This window comes from Muscardinus avellanarius (genome assembly GCF_963383645.1).
Source record: "Muscardinus avellanarius genome assembly, chromosome: 2".
NCBI lineage: Eukaryota > Metazoa > Chordata > Mammalia > Rodentia > Gliridae > Muscardinus > Muscardinus avellanarius.
The window spans coordinates 37,610,842-37,627,369 of NC_137787.1; the positions used below are offsets into that span (position 1 = coordinate 37,610,842).

At 46.8% G+C, this 16,528-nt stretch overlaps 1 protein-coding gene across 1 annotated transcript in view; it reads right to left on the bottom strand.

Moving 5' to 3' along the window:
• LOC308279787 (aldehyde oxidase 2) overlaps positions 1-11,747 on the bottom strand; it is a gene marked incomplete at both ends in the record, with an annotated part of 92,487 nt that extends 80,740 nt beyond the window's left edge. Inside the window, 6 exons of the mRNA XM_080719956.1 lie at positions 2,310-2,371; positions 4,067-4,193; positions 5,803-5,911; positions 7,275-7,371; positions 8,934-9,009; positions 11,694-11,747. Of these exons, the coding sequence (XP_080576082.1) occupies positions 2,310-2,371; positions 4,067-4,193; positions 5,803-5,911; positions 7,275-7,371; positions 8,934-9,009; positions 11,694-11,747 (525 nt within the window). The remainder of the gene's footprint in view (positions 1-2,309; positions 2,372-4,066; positions 4,194-5,802; positions 5,912-7,274; positions 7,372-8,933; positions 9,010-11,693) is intronic.
• Positions 11,748-16,528: the final 4,781 nt, after the last annotated feature.

Genomic DNA, 16,528 nt, shown 5'->3' on the forward strand with positions numbered 1-16,528 from the left:
CCCAAGTGCGGGGATTACAAGCGTGTGCCACCATGCCCGGCTTATTTTTATTTTTATTTTTTTTTTGCAGTACTGAGGATGGAATCCAGGGGCATTCTACCTCTGAGAAACACCCCAGCCCTATTTTTTTAGTCTTTATTTTTGAAACAGGGTCTCACTGAGTTACAAGGGTCCTTGCTAAGTAGCTGAGGCTGTCTGCGAACCGCTATCCTCTGGTCTCAGCCTCCGGAATGCTGGGATTACAAGCGTGCACCACCACACCTGGCCTTTTTTTTGGTTTGTTTTTGGTGGTACTAGGGATGGAGCCCAGAGGCTTTCTACCTCCAGGTTCTACTCCCAGACCTATTTTATACTTTATTTGAAAACAGGGTCTCACTAAGTTGCTGAGAGCCTCACTAAGTAGCTGAGGCTGGCTTCAAACCTGTGCGATCCTCCTATCTCAGCCTCCCAAGTGCTGGGATTACAAGCGTGCGCCACCACGCCAGGCTCATGGCCAGCTTCTAACAGTGGGGTTTAAAGCATGTTTCCATTTGCAGGTTTCTCATTTCTATTTCCTCCAAACTTACCTCTAGTATCTTCTTTCTCAGATAATTTCCAAGTGTCTGGCAAAATACTTTCTCCCAGACACTTTAGTTCTCTGTCTCTGTCCATGTCTCAGACTGCCATATTCCTAAATTCTGTTCAAGAAGCAGTAACTGGGACAAGAAAATAACACTTCCTCTCTTACTGAAAGCTCTGAGAGCTGCCATGATGGCCTGTGGGCCAGCAGTAATGGAATGAAGCCAGTCTTCTTTGACCCAGTAGCTGTAACCTTTGCATGTCCCCTCTGGGGCTGGGTTGCTTCCCTCCACTCGTGTCCCATGGGATCAGCTGCAGGGTGGGGTGACTGATGACATTTTTTTGCCTTTATCCCGAGTCCAGAAAGGTGGCTAGCATTTGTTTCCACAGGGAACGGAGTCTCCTTTAGCTTTCTTTGTATTTCAGAGGTGTCTTTCCACTCCAACAGCAATTGGCTGCATGTATAGGCTATTCCTTGTGCTTCTCAGCTCATCAGCTTTGGTTCTCCCACGGGGCTGTGGTCTAGAATACATATGTATAGGACACCTGCCTGGCTTTGGGGAATGGGACACATTTGCTGGTCCACTCCCAGGTCCACCTCTACTACTGTGGTGCTGAGGCAAGGATAGTGATGGGGCCCCAGCCTGGGGCCTTTCTCTTCCAATCCTGCCTCTGTTTTGTACAGCGAGGGGCCTCAAACAGCCTTGTGAGCACCCAGCCTGAGTGTCCAAGCTCTGCCCACTCCCTCCACAAACAGCTGCTCTCCGGCCGCCCTTTGACCTAGGGTACAGGGTGTAGATGCTGGATGTTATCATCTGCCCTTGGTCAGCTCAGGAAAGAGGCTTGTGTTTAGTCTACAAGGGAAATCAAGACCACACATGGAGAAAAATCTAGAAAACGGCTGAAGACTCCAGGCAGGAAAGTCGCCTTTGACCTATGGAATCCTGAGAATAGCTGGAGAAGGACCTTCTAAGCTGCTGAGGCTGTTCTCGAGCCTGCGGTCCTCTTGTCTCAGCTTCCCGAGTCCTGGGATCATAGGCATGAGCCACCGTGCCCGGCTGAGCGGGGCCATCTAAGGTGTGGGCTCCCCCTTTCTTGAGTCTCAAGGTGTGCTGCCCACTCCATCCTGCCCTCAGTGAAGGCCGTCTTATGTGCCTGTCTGGTGCTTCTGTTAAATGTCATTCAGTGTCAACAACATTCTCAATCACAGCAGTAACCATTTGTTTAGCTCCTACTGATCTTATCAAACAAGACGCATTTGATTTTGAGAACAGTCGGCTGAAGTGCCCATTCTGAGAGGAAGCGCCCTTGCTCTTGCACTTGGAGTGAATATTGGATCCCGCTCTGTGCATTCAGCTTCCTGCCCGTTCACACCTTCCCAGCTGGTTGGATTCTTGGAACAAACTTTGCCTAGCCACAGCAAACTCCATCTTCTTGCTTCTGCCCGTGGCTTTGCTGGCACCCTCTTACCTGATCTGTAGAGGTGCTTTGCTTAACTAGTAGAAGATGTCTGGGTGTCTGGTTAGATTGCCTGGAAGCCTCTCTGATGTTGGTGATGTTGGTGATGTGGTGCTCACCTGAGCCTCAGGAAATAGCTTAAGCTGCAGAGAGTCCATTGGAGCTAGCTTACTTTGCCTCCCTTCCAGTCTACAATGATGGTCTAAAAAGCTCCGTTTCTGTGTTCCCAGCCTAGACCAGAATCTGTCCCTATCATTTTTTCCTGTCGGGTGTCCCCACAGTCATCTACTCACCGTGCAGAAGGTCTTGCCACTCTCAAGAATTGGCCGATACCCAGTGCAGCGACATAGATTACCTGACCAGAGGAGAAGCATGGATGTCAGTACACTTTGTTTTTACTAACATGTGAAAGTGGAAATAGGCTCAGATTTTTTGTGCTGAGGATAAAACCCAAGGCCTCATGCCTGTTAGGCAAACAGTCTACCACTGATTTATACCCACAACTCTATGGTTTTTTTTTTTTTTTTTTTTTTGTGGTACTGGGAATGGAATCCTTCTACCTCTGGGCCATACTCCCAGAACTATTTTATATTTTATTTGGAAACAGGGTCTCTTAAGCCAGGAAAACTGGCTTTGAACCTGCACGATCCTCCTGTCTCTGCCTCCCAAGTGCGGGGATTACAAGCGTGTGCCACCATGCCCGGCCAACTTTGTGATTTGTTTTAGAGAATATTTTGATATGTGCCAAACCACTTAATGTTTCCCCCCCTCTACTTTGAAGAGCCTGGTTATGGGTTTCATTGTGTCCTTCAAAATGATATGGTGAGCAGGTGAGATGGCACACACTTGTAATCTCAGTGATTGGAAGACTGAGACAGGAAGATCACAGGTTCACGGCCAGCTTCAGCTACTTAGTGAGGACCTCTGCAACTTAATGAAACCATGTTTCAAAATAAAGAATTAAAAAAAAAAAAAAGATCGGGCTGAGGGTATAGCTTGGAGGTAGAATACCCCTGGGTTCAGTCCCTAGTACTGCAAAAACAAAAAAAGCAAACAACAAAAAAAGATGTGTTGACATTGACTCCTCCATCTTGTGCCCCATTAAGATGTATGACTACAATACACCAATAAAAATAAATAAATAAAAAAGATATGTTGATGTCCTAACCCCTGAAATCCATGATTATACTCTTATTTTGAACCAGATATCTGCAGATGGAATGATGTCGAGGCTACACTGTTGTGGTAGGCCCTGTGGACTAGCGTCCTTATAAGGAAAAGGAAATTTGGATGCAGAGACATAGAGAAGAAGGCCAAGAAGGCCGGAGTGATGCATCTACAAGCCAAACAATGCCAAGGACGTCTGCTGCACGCCAGAAGCCAGGGAGAGGCAAGGAAGGAGCCTCCTTAGCACCTTCAGAGGGGCATAGCTCTGCCAACACCTTAATCAGATGGAAAGCCTCCAGAACTGGCGAGAGAATCCACATCTATTGTTTTAAGCCAACGAGTCTGTGGTACATTGTTAAGGCCACCCTAGGAAACTAATACAGGCCCCTAATAAAGGCAGCCAGATAAGCCACTGAAGAGAGAAGTGGTGCAGTTCACACGCCGTGTCAGTCCTGAGTAGGCCGAGTCACTCATGTGCCCTATAAGCAGGGAGGGCTTGGCAGCCTTAATGCTCCTGGGTGAACTGTAGGTTCATTAGAAACAGCAGAAGTAATGTATTATTATTATTATTTTTTTGGCAGTACTGAGGCTGGAACCCAGGGGCATTCTACCTCTGAGCTACACTCCCAGCCCAATTTTTTATATTTTATTTTGAAACAGGGTCTCACTGAGTTGCAAAGGGCCTCACTAAGTAGCTGAGGCGTCTAAGAACTGTGATCCTCCCGTCTCAGCTCCCCAGATAGGGATTAAAGCGTGCGCCACCACGCCCGGCAGAAGTAGTGTCTTGGTGGGCTGGGATGACGCAGAGAGAGCTGTGGAGAAGTCTGAAGCATACTTCTCCCCTGGCCTTGGGTGGTCAGTGGGCTTTTAGTGGCAGACCTACCGCCCAGGGCTTCCATGAGCTGCTCATCCGAGGGTTGCAGGTGGTTCCTGAGCAGTGCGTACATGGACATCACCATCCCAGGGGTACAGAACCCACACTGAGTGCCATGGATCTTGGCAATCCTCTCCTGGAAGGACATGTGCATGGTTACAGCCCTCCCTGCCGCCACAAACTCTCTCCAGGGTCCACAGATCTGTCATAGTGGAACTGACTCACCGGGCAAATGTAGCTCATCCCCGCTCTCAGGGTCTGGGTGTCTCTTTTCCTAGGATGCTCTTGGAGGTAGTGACTCAGAAGCCATAGGCTATCATTATAATCACTTCTCAAGGTCAAGTGCTCCGCCTCTTCTAAATGGGAATTAGCACTGTGCAGCCTCAGCTCCCAGAGTGAGTATTCCCAGGAATCAATCATTATACACAGAGTGTGTATGAGTTTCAAAAACATTTTTCTTATACGCACTCTTTTTCTTAACATAGGTAGGTTATGATGAGCTTGGAGACTATCCACTCTTGATTTCATTTCATTTTCTTCCTGAAATTTATCCAAACTGGCTCAAAGAAACCCTATTTTAAAGGTCTAGGACTTGTTCTATGTCCGAGATCCTTGTTATTTAAGGTGTGGTCTCTGGCTCAGCAGTATTAGTTTCACCTGGGAGCTTGTAGGAAATGAAGGACTTGGAGCCCTTGTTCCAAACCTCTTGACTCATAATTTGCATTTTTAACAAGCTTCTGGGTGGCCCTTTAAAATAGTAAAGCTTGGGAAGCCCTGTTCTAGATTTCAGGATGCAACGTAACCCTAAAATTCTAGTTTACCCATCTTGCTATGAGCAGCCCGCCTGACCTCACGGTAGATTGTAGCACACTCCTGCATCCTCCTCCACCCTTGCTGACTTCCTTTGGATTGATTCTCATGTGGTTAAACCCAGAGACCTGTGGGGCTTCTGTTGCCTACAAGGAGTTAGTGTGGGTCCATCTGGCCTTGTGACTCCCCGGTGCCTGTGACAGTGACAGAGAAACTGATGTGCTCTCTGCCAACACTCGTCAGTACCCTTCAATGCAGCCTCTTTATTCCAGCTCCAGGTTAAAAACTGGGGAAACAATTGTCCCCATGCTCTAGCAACGTCCCTTTCAGACCCCATCCATCCCCAACTTGGATTTTACTCCCCAGACCACTAAGTCACAGGCAATAATACTGAACTTTATTGTTAGCTTCAGAAACATTTTATTATATGTGTGGTATCCTGTGTACAATATCTATTCCAGATCACAGTCCAATAGGAATTTGTCAATTATTGTTATTATTATTGTACTAGGGATTGAAAACAGGGACATTCTACTTCTGAGCTACACTCTCACACTTATTTTTTATTCTGAAACAGGGAAGTTGCCAATAGCAACTTGATAAGTTGCTGAGGCTGGCAGCAAACCTGTGATCCTCCTGTCTCGGCCTCCCAAGTACTGGGATTATAGGTGAGTGTCACCATGTCTCACTAATTAGTATTTTTGATGAAACTGCTTCTCCTTCAAGTAGAAGTAACAAAAAAGATGACCATTTAATAAAATGTGGATGGGGTTTTAGCTTCTAAATCATTGAATAGATGCTATTACCTTGCTTAACACACATCCAAATCTTTCACTTATCTGGTAATAACCTAGAAGCCTCAGGCAGTACAGTCAACACAGTATTTGGTGAAAAAGATCAAGTTAAGTGGTGAGAGAATTAGGATGCGCTGTTACCTGCACTGGGTGAAGCCTGGTTCTGACGCTGCCAACGCCTTCCACCGTGGTAACAGCGACCCCATGCAGAGAGCAGATGGGCACCAGGCACGCAGTGACGGAGAAGTGTCTGTATGAGAAACAAGGAAAAGAAGAGGGTGACACAGTCCTGCCCCACGGGCAAACCTGGAACCAAGAGGAGCAGCAGAAACCTGTAGGGCCTGCCACTCGATGGGCTGGGGAACCCGGAGCAGGGTGACTGGGAGGAGGGAGTTAGGTCCTTTCTCTGCCTCATGAGATCTGCAAGAACTGGGGATCCTGAAGGTCAATCTGTGTATCCTGAACTTTAGAAAAACTTTCTAATCCTAGACCAGACCCATCTGGGAGCTGTGGGAATGGCTCTTGTCTCTTGGAGTGTGGTAGGACTTCAACTAGTTACGATGAGACATCTATTTCATAATAAGCAACCATGTGTACACAACTGGCATTTTTTTGCTTGTTAATTTAAATTCTCTGGATAAGGTCACTCAACAGTATTGGATGACTTGTGTTCTGAAGCCAACTCTTGATTTGTTAGACCAGTAGATTTGGAAGAAGCCTGAGATCTAGAATCTGGCCTTTATTTAAAAGGTGAAATTGTGGCCTTCGTCCTGTGGTGCCAGCTAGTCTATGGGAACAGTAGAAAGAACACAAGCCTCAGAGCCACAGGACCTGGGTTCAAGTTCTTGTTACAGTTACATGACCTTCAACAGTCACTTCATCTTTTTAGAGCCTCAAGTCCCTCATCTGAAAATAAATTGTTGGCTTAAATTGGAGTTTCTTTTTTTTTTTTTTTTTGTGTGTGTGGTACTGGACATGAAACCCAGGGGCATTGTACCTTCGAGCTACACCCCCAGCCCTAATTTTTAGTCTTTTTAGGTTTTTTTTTTTTTTTTTTTCCCTTTGGTGGTACTGGGGTTTCTGGAAACCCTTCTACCTCTGGGCTACACTCCCAGATCTACTTTATATTTTTTAGCCAGCAAGGCTGGCTTCAAACCTGTGCGATCCTACTGTCTCCGCCTCCCAAGCGCGGGGATTACAAGCATGCGCCACCATGCCCAGCGTCTTTTTAGTTTTTTGAAATAGGGTCTCACTGAGTTGCGAAGGGCCTTGCTAAGTAGCTGAGTCTGTCCATGAACTGTGATCCTCTGGTCTCCGCCTCCTGAATGCAAGTGTGTACCACCACCATGCCCGGCTCTACATTGGGGTTTCTTAAGCTGAGGTAGATAGATGAGGCTGGGGAGGCTCATGCCCACCCTGAAGTGATATGTAGAATGCCATCAGGCCATACACAATCTGAATAGATGGCTCACAGTGTTCATGGGATTTTTCAGAGGGGCCTAAGATGCAGAGACAGCAAGAACCCCAAATTCTATCTTAGCTGTGAGATGAGAATTCAAGCCATGCAGAGAAACAGAGCCGTCCCCTGGCTCCCGGGCTTCTGGGTGGGATACCTTATCTTCTTGGACACCGGGTCGTACTTAGACACCATGACCGTGCAGGCACCGCAGCCTCCTCTTCCACAGGCGTACTTGGTTCCTGTGAGACGTACTGGAGGGGCGGTCAAGGAACAGTTGCACACTAGTATAGCTGCTTTCCTAGAGGGTCGTTGTGAGGAAGGTCTTTGAGGGGTTGAGATGGATGTCAGAGCAGTCATTTGCCAGTGTCTGAGTCTTAGTAAAGGCTACATGTCCCCATGTGACAATGGGCATACTAACCTCCCTGTTTCTCATTTGCAAACCAGGAGGAGTGATACTTGCTTTATTGTCACAGATTTATTATAAACATCTTGTAAGATAATGATAAAAAAGTCCCTTGGAAAATTTCATTTTGCTGGGCGTGGTGGCACACCCTTGTAATCCCCGCGCTTGGGAGGCTGAGACAGGAGGATTGTGCAGGTTCTAAGCCAGCCTCAGCTGGCTTAAGAGACCCTGTTTCCAAATAAAAATATAAAATAGGTCTGGGAGTGTATCCCAGAGGTAGAAGGGCTCTGGGTTCCATTCCCAATACCACCACAAAAAAAAGAAAAATTCCATTTCAATATAAGTGTGTGTGTGTTTGTGTGTGTGTATTAGTGGGGATTGAACCTAGAGGTTTTCTACCTCTGATTTACAGCCCCAGCTCTATTTTATTTTCTTATTTGTGAACAGGATTTTACAAAGTTGCTGAAAGCCTTGCTACATTGTCAAGGCTGGCCTTGAACCTACAATCCTCCTGTCTCACCCTCCCAAATACTGGGATTCTAGGCATGTGCCATCACAACCAGCTCTAATTTTCAAATATCGACAAGTAATTATAAACCATGTGGGCTTTTAAACAAACTTGTTCAAACCCAGGTGTGGTGGCGCACACTTGTAATCCCAGCATTTGGGAGGCTGAGACAAAAGGATTGTGGTTTGTGGCTAGCCTCGGCTACTTAGTGAGGCCCTTTGCAACTCAGTGAGACCCTGTTTCAAAATAAAGAAGAAAAACATAGGGCTGGGGGTATAGCTCACAGGTAGAATGCCCTTGTATTCTACCCCCCATACCGCATAAAACAAAACAAAATACCCCCCCAAAACAAAACAAAAAAACCGAAAATACTTGTCCAGTAGTTAATTTCATCAATTTGTAATTTCTGTCATTCATTTGTATTTTCTCTGGCTTCTCTGAGAGATCTATCAGATTCACCTATTAAGATCTGTTTGCCATTCTGAAGATCTAGATTCAAGAAAACAAAATAGTGAGGGAAAGCCTGTTGTGAGAAAACAGGCATAGGCAAAGGAAATCTTTTTCTCTGCCACATCCTCTCACTGAATCTGGAAAATGTGGTTTCACAACTGGGCAAGGCAGAGGCAACCGAAGCCTCCCTTATGTAACACCTTGCTGGGGACCCACAGAGCCTTTCAGGGAGGCTTAGCTGCAGGAAAGAGCTTAGCTTCTATTTCATGCGATTTAATCAGATATAAACAATTCTGGGGAAACTTCATCCTCTCCAAACTAGCCCAATTAACCTGATATCCTTAAAACCAGGGGTAAGAGCAAATAGCAAGGGCCAAGGGGCTAACAGGACGGAGAGATCACTTCTCATAACCACAAGGGCTTAAGTTTTAGGGCATAGACTTGGCCAAGACTTGGCTGAAAAAGGATCCAGTTCTTTCGTAGGAAGACCAGCAGAGTCACTTCTGGGTCCGCATTCCTCTCTGTCACCTGTGTTGAAAAGAGCGTTATTATGGGATTGAATCAGTGACCTGGTGGGAGGCCTCTCGTGGCCTGTTTGCTTTAGGGATCAGGGCATAATTTAGACTTGCTTTCATCTGCACAAACCCTTTTGTATTTCCTCTGGCTTCTCTGAGAGATCTCTCAGATTCACCAGTTAAGATCTGTTTGCCATTCTGAAGATCTAGATTCAAGAAAATAAAACAGTGAGGGAAAGTCTGTTATGAGAAAAGAGGTGTAGGCAAAGGAAATCTGAGGGCCAACAACTTTCACACACATTTATAGGGCAGGAGTGTCACAGTGCACGTGTGGCAATGCTGGTCTCCTGGGAAATGAAAACAGGGAACCGCCTGTGCACAGAAGCCCTGCACCTCAGTTCTTCCATGTGTGACACTGTCTGCCTCTGTGGAATCTTCCAACTCAGACTTTTGTACTCTCAAAATATTTCAAATCTGGAGGGAATTGGTGTGTGTGTGTGTGTGTGTGTGTGTGTGTGTGTGTGTGTACATGCGCATGCATGTGTGAACGATGCAAGGGCCTGCAGGAGAAAAGCTGGGTAACAAGAGTTTTTGGCACCTCTAAGACACCTCTGGACTATACTTGATAACATTAGCAGTCGTCATAGTTTGGTCAGAAAAAAAACTTGGGAGAGTTGCTGTCATCCTGGAGAGGCCCTGGAGCCTTCCAGTCGCCCTGATGGCTGAGTGGCCCAATGGTGAGCCTTGGTGCTCCTGCTCAGGACCCAAGTGGCTCTTGTGGGACAGAGGAATTCCTCTATCCCTTCCCTTGAAAAGTGAGAGGGTCAGAACCCCAAGCCATGGGGACTTTCTTGGGTGCCTCTTTCTCCTTTGTGTCTGTTAGGATAGTCCTTTGACTTTGTCTTGGGCTATCCTGAAAACACCTGTAGCTAACCTGCTGTATTAGAAGAAAGGAAGGTCCAGTGGCCATCAATGTCATATCTGTCCTTTCTTCCAAGAAGGAAGACCTACACTTTTTGTAGACTTCAAAAAATAAAAATCTGAGCCGGGTGTGGTGGTGCACGCTTGTAATCCCTGCACCTGGGAGGCGGAGACAGGAGGATCGCACAGGTACGAAGCCAGCCGCACTGGCTTAAGAGACCCTGTTTCCAAGTAAAAATATAAAAATAGGTCTGGGAGTGTAGCCCAGAGGTAGAAGGGTTTCCAGGAACCCCAATACCACCAAAAAAAAAAAAAAAAAAAATCTGAGCTGGGCGTGGTGACACACGCTTGCAATCCCAGCATTTGGGAGGCTGAGATAGGAGGATCATGGTTCACAGACAGCCTCAGCTATTTAGTGAGGTTCTTTGCAACTCAGTGATACCCTGTTTCAAAATAAAGAATAAAAAAATAGGCCTGGGGGTGTAACTCTGGGGTGTAGCTCAGAGGTAGAATGCCCCTCGGTTTCATCTCCAGTACTGAAAAAAAAAAATCTATAGGAAGATGCTGAGATATTAAAATTCAATTGCCTTCTGGATCCCTAGGAAATACCTAACCAAGGGAAGAAGTCCTGACTCAGAAGGTGCATGGAGCGGGAAGCAGAGGAAGGGGCCTCCTCTGGCTTCTGAGCCTCTGCAGCCTGGGCCGGGACCATTAACAAGCAGGAAGGGGCCTCGGCTCATGGACAAAGGCTTTGGAAGAATGCGGTGGCTACTGGTGGGGGAGACTGGACACAGGCGGAAGAGCCTTATCAGGCTGACAATGAGACCTTAGAGGCCCTACGCTCTACCTCCTTTACTAGGCCAAGCCCTGAAGAGGGGTGGACACGACCATACCCTAGTTGGGTTTGTGGCATTGGAGGGCAGAGAGGCTTTGGAGGAGAGGTGGCAAGACCTCAGAGAAGCTGTGTGTCCTCCAGAGACAGAGAGCTAGGCCTGGAAGAGGGCACTGAGGGGAGCTGGTGGCTTCTGCGCATGGATGGTGAAGATGGGGAAGGTGGCAACGATCCCTCCCTGTCACATACGTGCCCTGGAACTTAGTTGCAACCTAGGGAAAGAGGACTCCAAATGGACTGGGCCCACACTTCAACCAATTCTGTGTCATGGGGACTCAACAGAAAAAGTAAGTTGACAAATAGCAATAGAAAGAAAGCTCCATTTCTTGTTCTCAGTTTGAAGATCAGGATAATGGTATTGGACAACGTGCATCTGTGCCTCAGGCCCAGTTTTATTTTATTTTATTTTTTGGTGGTACTGGGGTTCCTGGAAGCCCTTCTACCTCCAGGCTACACTCCCAGACCTATTTTTATACTTTTATTTGGAAACAGGTCTCTTAAGCCAGCACAGCTGGCTTTGGACCTGCGTGATCCTCCTGTCTCCACCTCCCAAGTATGGGGATTACAAGCGTGTACCACCACGCCTGGCTCAGGCCCAGTTTTAAAATAAGCACTCTATGGATTCCTAAGCAATGGCAGAAGCAGCTTTCGCTCTCTCTTTATAGTAGTGCTTGGAAGCAGATTCTGCAGTGAGGCTGTGAAGGCTCAGGGACGTGAATGCCCTATACAGTGTTCTACAACCCTTGGCAGAGTCAGATTGAACTAACACGCCAAGGTCCTCTACAGAGCCCAAGGCTCTCCTGCCTCCCCATCTTGCCCGGCCCGAGCTCTGCGAGAGGGGAGCAGGCTGAATCAGGATGGTTCCTCTGCCACCCAATGCTTACCTTCCTCCCGTTCACAAAGAAAACCAGCTCATCAGATTGCGGTGGGCAAGGCATGGCACCGGCAGGTGGCTTACCCGCGCAGCCCCTCTGGGAAGGCTCCCTGGCACCAGCCACAGGAACAGGTGGAGAGAATTTAGCTACAGTAACTGGAATCCCTTCCTGAGTGGAAGCAGGCAGGCTGGGCTTCAGAGACGAGGGCAGGAGGTGGAGACTTCCTTGGTTCGTGGCTTTTGAAGTCTCTGCCTGGCCCACCTTCCAACCTCCTCCCTACTCCTACCAGCCCTGGGGTGGATGCTGGCTCGGCACACTGCCCACGCCTCTGCTTGTTTTTTTCTGAAATTTGAGGGCATCAGTGTGAAAACCATAAATAACGAGCTAAGCTTGGCCCCACTCTGCCCACTGCCCCAGGCCCAGGATCAGATCCAGGATGAATTTCATTCTTCTCAAAGAGAGTTAGAAGTGACTTCCCAAGATCTCTTGCTGTTCACAACTTGTTTCTTATTCTAGCTGTAGAAATGTCCCTTCATGGGAAAACACACACACCGTGTAGGCTGGCCGGAGATGAAGTGAGGTGTGGGTGTCTGTACCCTTCATACCTCTCTCCACCCCCAGGATCATTCTGTTCCAAATCAGTGACCTAGTCAAGGCAACCATCGCACAGGTAATGTAAACCGAGGCCCATGGAGGCCCAATTGGTAGCTTTCAGAAATGGCAAAGGCAGGAACTAAATCTAAGATCTCCTAGCTTGAAACACTACAGAACCTGGATTGGAAGAAAATAGCATGCTTCAAACAGTCCTCACTCTTTTTCTGTTTTTTTGTTTTTTTTTGATACTAAGGATTGAATCCAAGGGCATTCTACCTCTGAGCTACATTCCTAGTCCAATTTTATTCATTTTGAAATAGAGTATCATTAGGTTGCTAAAAGTCTTGCCAAGTTGCTGAGGCTGGTTGCGAACTTATGATCCTCTTGTCTCAGCCTCCCAAGTACTGGGACTCTAGGCGTGTGTGGAGATCACATCTGGCTATTCTTCATTCTTTCAGCTAAAGTAATGCCCAGGACTTGGCCTCCCACGTAGGTGAAGCAGGTAGTTGCTTATGTGGTCTGGTTTCAGGAGAGGCAGCAGGACCTCACTGTTGCCCACACTTCCTTCATGAGTTCGTGGAGCCCTGGCACCATCATTAGAACAAACTGTATAGGACACTTGCTGTGTGACAGAGCATCAGGCCAGAAGTAGCAGACACCTGCACCTCCCCACCTGGCTAACGGAGAAGATTCTCACGGTCTAGATGGGGCTTCAGCATCCTTCCCACCAAAGAGCGAGTGCAAAAAATGCTCCTAATCAAATGCAGCTGCAGCTTTCAAGTTTCTTTACAATTGGAATATCTAGGCCTTTGGGCATACCAGTCCCTGAATACCCACAGAGATGAGAGTTTATGTGTTGGAGTGTGTGGGTGTCTCACATGTATTAACAAGTTGCTGGATCAACTGACAGCAGGTTCTTGAGAGGAGAGATTGGAGATTGTGATGTGAATTAGGACCTTCATGTCAGCCCCCTTTTTTTTTTTTGGTACTAGGGATTGAATCTAGGGGCATTCTACTTCTGAGCTACACTCCAGCCCTATTATTATTTTTCTTATTCTGAAACAAGATCTCACTAAGTTGCAGAGAGCCTCACTAAGAGGCTGGCCATGAACCTGCAATCCTCCTGTCTCAGCCTCCTAAGTACTGGGATTACATGTGTGTGCCACCATGCCCAGCCAAGACTGCTTTTTTTTAAAATCATATCCCTCCTGTTCAAAAACCCTCAATAGCTGGGTGTAGTGGTGCATGCCTGTAATCCCAGTACTTGGGAGATTGAGAAAGGAGTATTGCAGGTTCAGAGCCAGCCTCAGCAACTTAGCGAGCCTTGCATCAACTTAGTGAGACCCTGCTTTAATATATATATGACTAGGGTTATAACTCTGGGGTGGAATGACCCTGGGTTTAATTTATAGTACCATAAATGAACAAACAAACAACCCTCCCAAGCCCTCTGTGGCCTGGAACATGAAGTCCAAATTCAGCCTAGTGTGCAAAGCCCTCTACAGTCTGTCCCTGTTTCTGGCCTCAGGCGCTCTTGCTCTGCAAAAGAAAACAAAACAAAAACCAAAGCCCAAGCTAAAAACATCCACACACAAAACAAAAAAATAAAACATAGCAAAATAAAACAAAAACTCGGCTCCAGCTAAACTATTCGTCTCACTGTCCTTTTTCTGCTGAAGCCCAGCATTTCTCCACCGAGAACTTCCCTCCCACTGCACTGAGCCAGCCCTTGCAAGCCTGCCACGGAGGCCACGAGGCTGGAGCGTGTCTGCAATCATTCCCTCGCTCATATTCCATGACACACGGGCCTTTTTCCTGCCTCTGGAATATGCTAAACTCTTTCCTGTCCCAGGGCCTTGGTGACTTTACTCACCTTGCCTTAACTTCCCTTTCTTGGATGTTGGCAAGGTTGATGGTTTATTTTTTTGGTATTGGGATTGAACCTAGGGGCAGTCTACCTCTGATCTACACCCCCAGTCCTATTTTAGTTTTCATTTTGAAACAGGGTTTCACTAGGTTGCTGAGGCTGGCATTGAACCTGCGATCCTTCTGTCTCAGCCTGCCTGGTACTGGGATTACAGGTGTGTGCCACCACGCCTGCCAAGATACCTTTTTGTTACTTGGGTCTCAGCTCCTCCCCTGGCCAGCCAGTCTGGAACGGCGCCTCTGCTGCTCCTATTCTACCATCTGCTTCGCCGTCTCCAGGGCACTCAGCGCTTCCTGGCCTGGACACTTGTGTTTGCTCTCTCCATGAGCACCAGGATGAGCTCCAGGAGGGGAAGGATGTTCACCCTCCACCCACAGGGCGGTGCCCAGTAAGCACTGTGTGCGGAATGACTGGAGGTTGTCCTCCATGTCTGCAGGAGAATAATCCTGCCTCTGTCCCACTGGGACTGCCCTCCCTCCTCCTCTACTATCAGAAGCTCCAAAATCTCCCCTCCTCCCTCTGAATGCCTGCAGAACCAACCAACTGAAACTTTACATTTCATTCACTAAACCAGAAACCAGGAAACTAGCCTCTAATGTGCCATTAGTTAGTTTATTCTATTTTCAATCTTTGTCTCATTTTCTGAATGAGACAAGCTCCTGGAGGTTAGAATAGTTATATTCTCTACAATGGTCAGCATGAATGACAATGTGGTCATTGCAGATTAATAAATCCTTAACTGGTGGCCAGGTGTGGTAATGCAAGCATATAATCCCAGTACTAGGGAGGCTGAGACAGGAGGATGGCACGTTAGAAGCCAGCATCAGCAACTTAGCAAGATTTGGTTTAAAAAAAAAGGGGGTCTGAGATATAGTTCAGAGGTGGCTTCAACTTTCAATCTCCAGCCCAAGATAAATAAATAATGAAGAAAGAAAGAAAGAAAGAGATTGACTTGACCTAAAATTCTTTAAATGATGGAGACACAAATGATTAATTAATTAACTTGGTAGACACTGCACATCTGCCCTGCACACACACTATGCTAAGGGGTGGGGCGGAAAGCAGATCTCAGATCTCCATTTTTTTCTGAATTGTTCAAGGTTTTACAGGAGAAATGAGCTTTATTATGGGGACAAAGAATAGGGAAGTTATTTGAAGAAGACACGTTTAGGCCTGAGAGACAACCTGGAATGGATTCCCTGGGAACTGAGAATGGAGGGGGAGGCACATGGAGACACAGGTCCTCCTTAGAGTCTCTTCCGTTTAAGGGCAAGTGACACTGGGGCTGTGTTTAAGTGTCTGGAATTGCTTATCACCTTGTACTTCCCTTGGAGAGGGAGTCACACACAGAAAGAGTGCATGGCTACCATTTACAGGAGCAAGGATGCTACCAACAAGTAAAAAGCAGGAATCGTGGTGTCTGGGTGTTATGTACATACGTGAGAACACCAGTGTCAATCTCAGTACCCTGGATGGGGAAGGAGTGGGGGGGGGGAGGCCGGGGGAAAGCCCTCCAAGTGCTGTGTGTATGGATGTCACTGTCACTGGGAACTACACTCTGAGACTATAATGCACCAAGAAAGGTATTAATTTTTTTATTGGAATTAATCTTACATCAACACAAAATACAAGCATTTAAAGTAGGAAGGCAGTTTTGGAGTACTAAAATCGGATTATGGTATTAGATTTGGGTGATACAAAAGTCCTTTGGATTAGAAAACGCACTATTTGCTGGGAAACTGAAAACTGATCCCGAATTGCTTTAGAGAAGTGTTTTCCAAACTTGGTGGGGCCAGGGGAACCTTTGTCTGAATGAAAGCGTGTGCAATGTAAACAGGTTAAACACAAGGTTCTGCCCTGGCTGAGAAGCTGAGGAGAAGGTCTCACGCTCTCTGGCTCTTCCCTTGGAGAAAACCCCAGGGACGTGGGGAGCTTTGTTTGGAAAGTATCTGCTTCAGAGTGAACAAGAGTCGCCTGAAACGAGAGGATGGGGTGCAGCTTCTGACTCTCCAGGTTTCTCTAATTCTCATATCTTATTCAAGACGATGGAAAAAAAGCAGTCATCATTGTTTTCTGTCTTTAATAAAAATGGAAGACTAAATTTCTTCCCCTTTAAGTGGATTATTCTAGTGGGCAAGAGAAACTTCACATATGTTGACCTAGGTGTTTGCATTTTTCTTCTTTTTTTATGGTGCATTGTAATCATGCCTCTTACTGAGGTACAAGATGGTAGAAGCCAACATGCATACTCACTCATTTAGTCCCTCCCCAAGTCCCATGCATTTTTTAAAATAAAAAAGGTTTTATAGCTGGGTATGGTGGC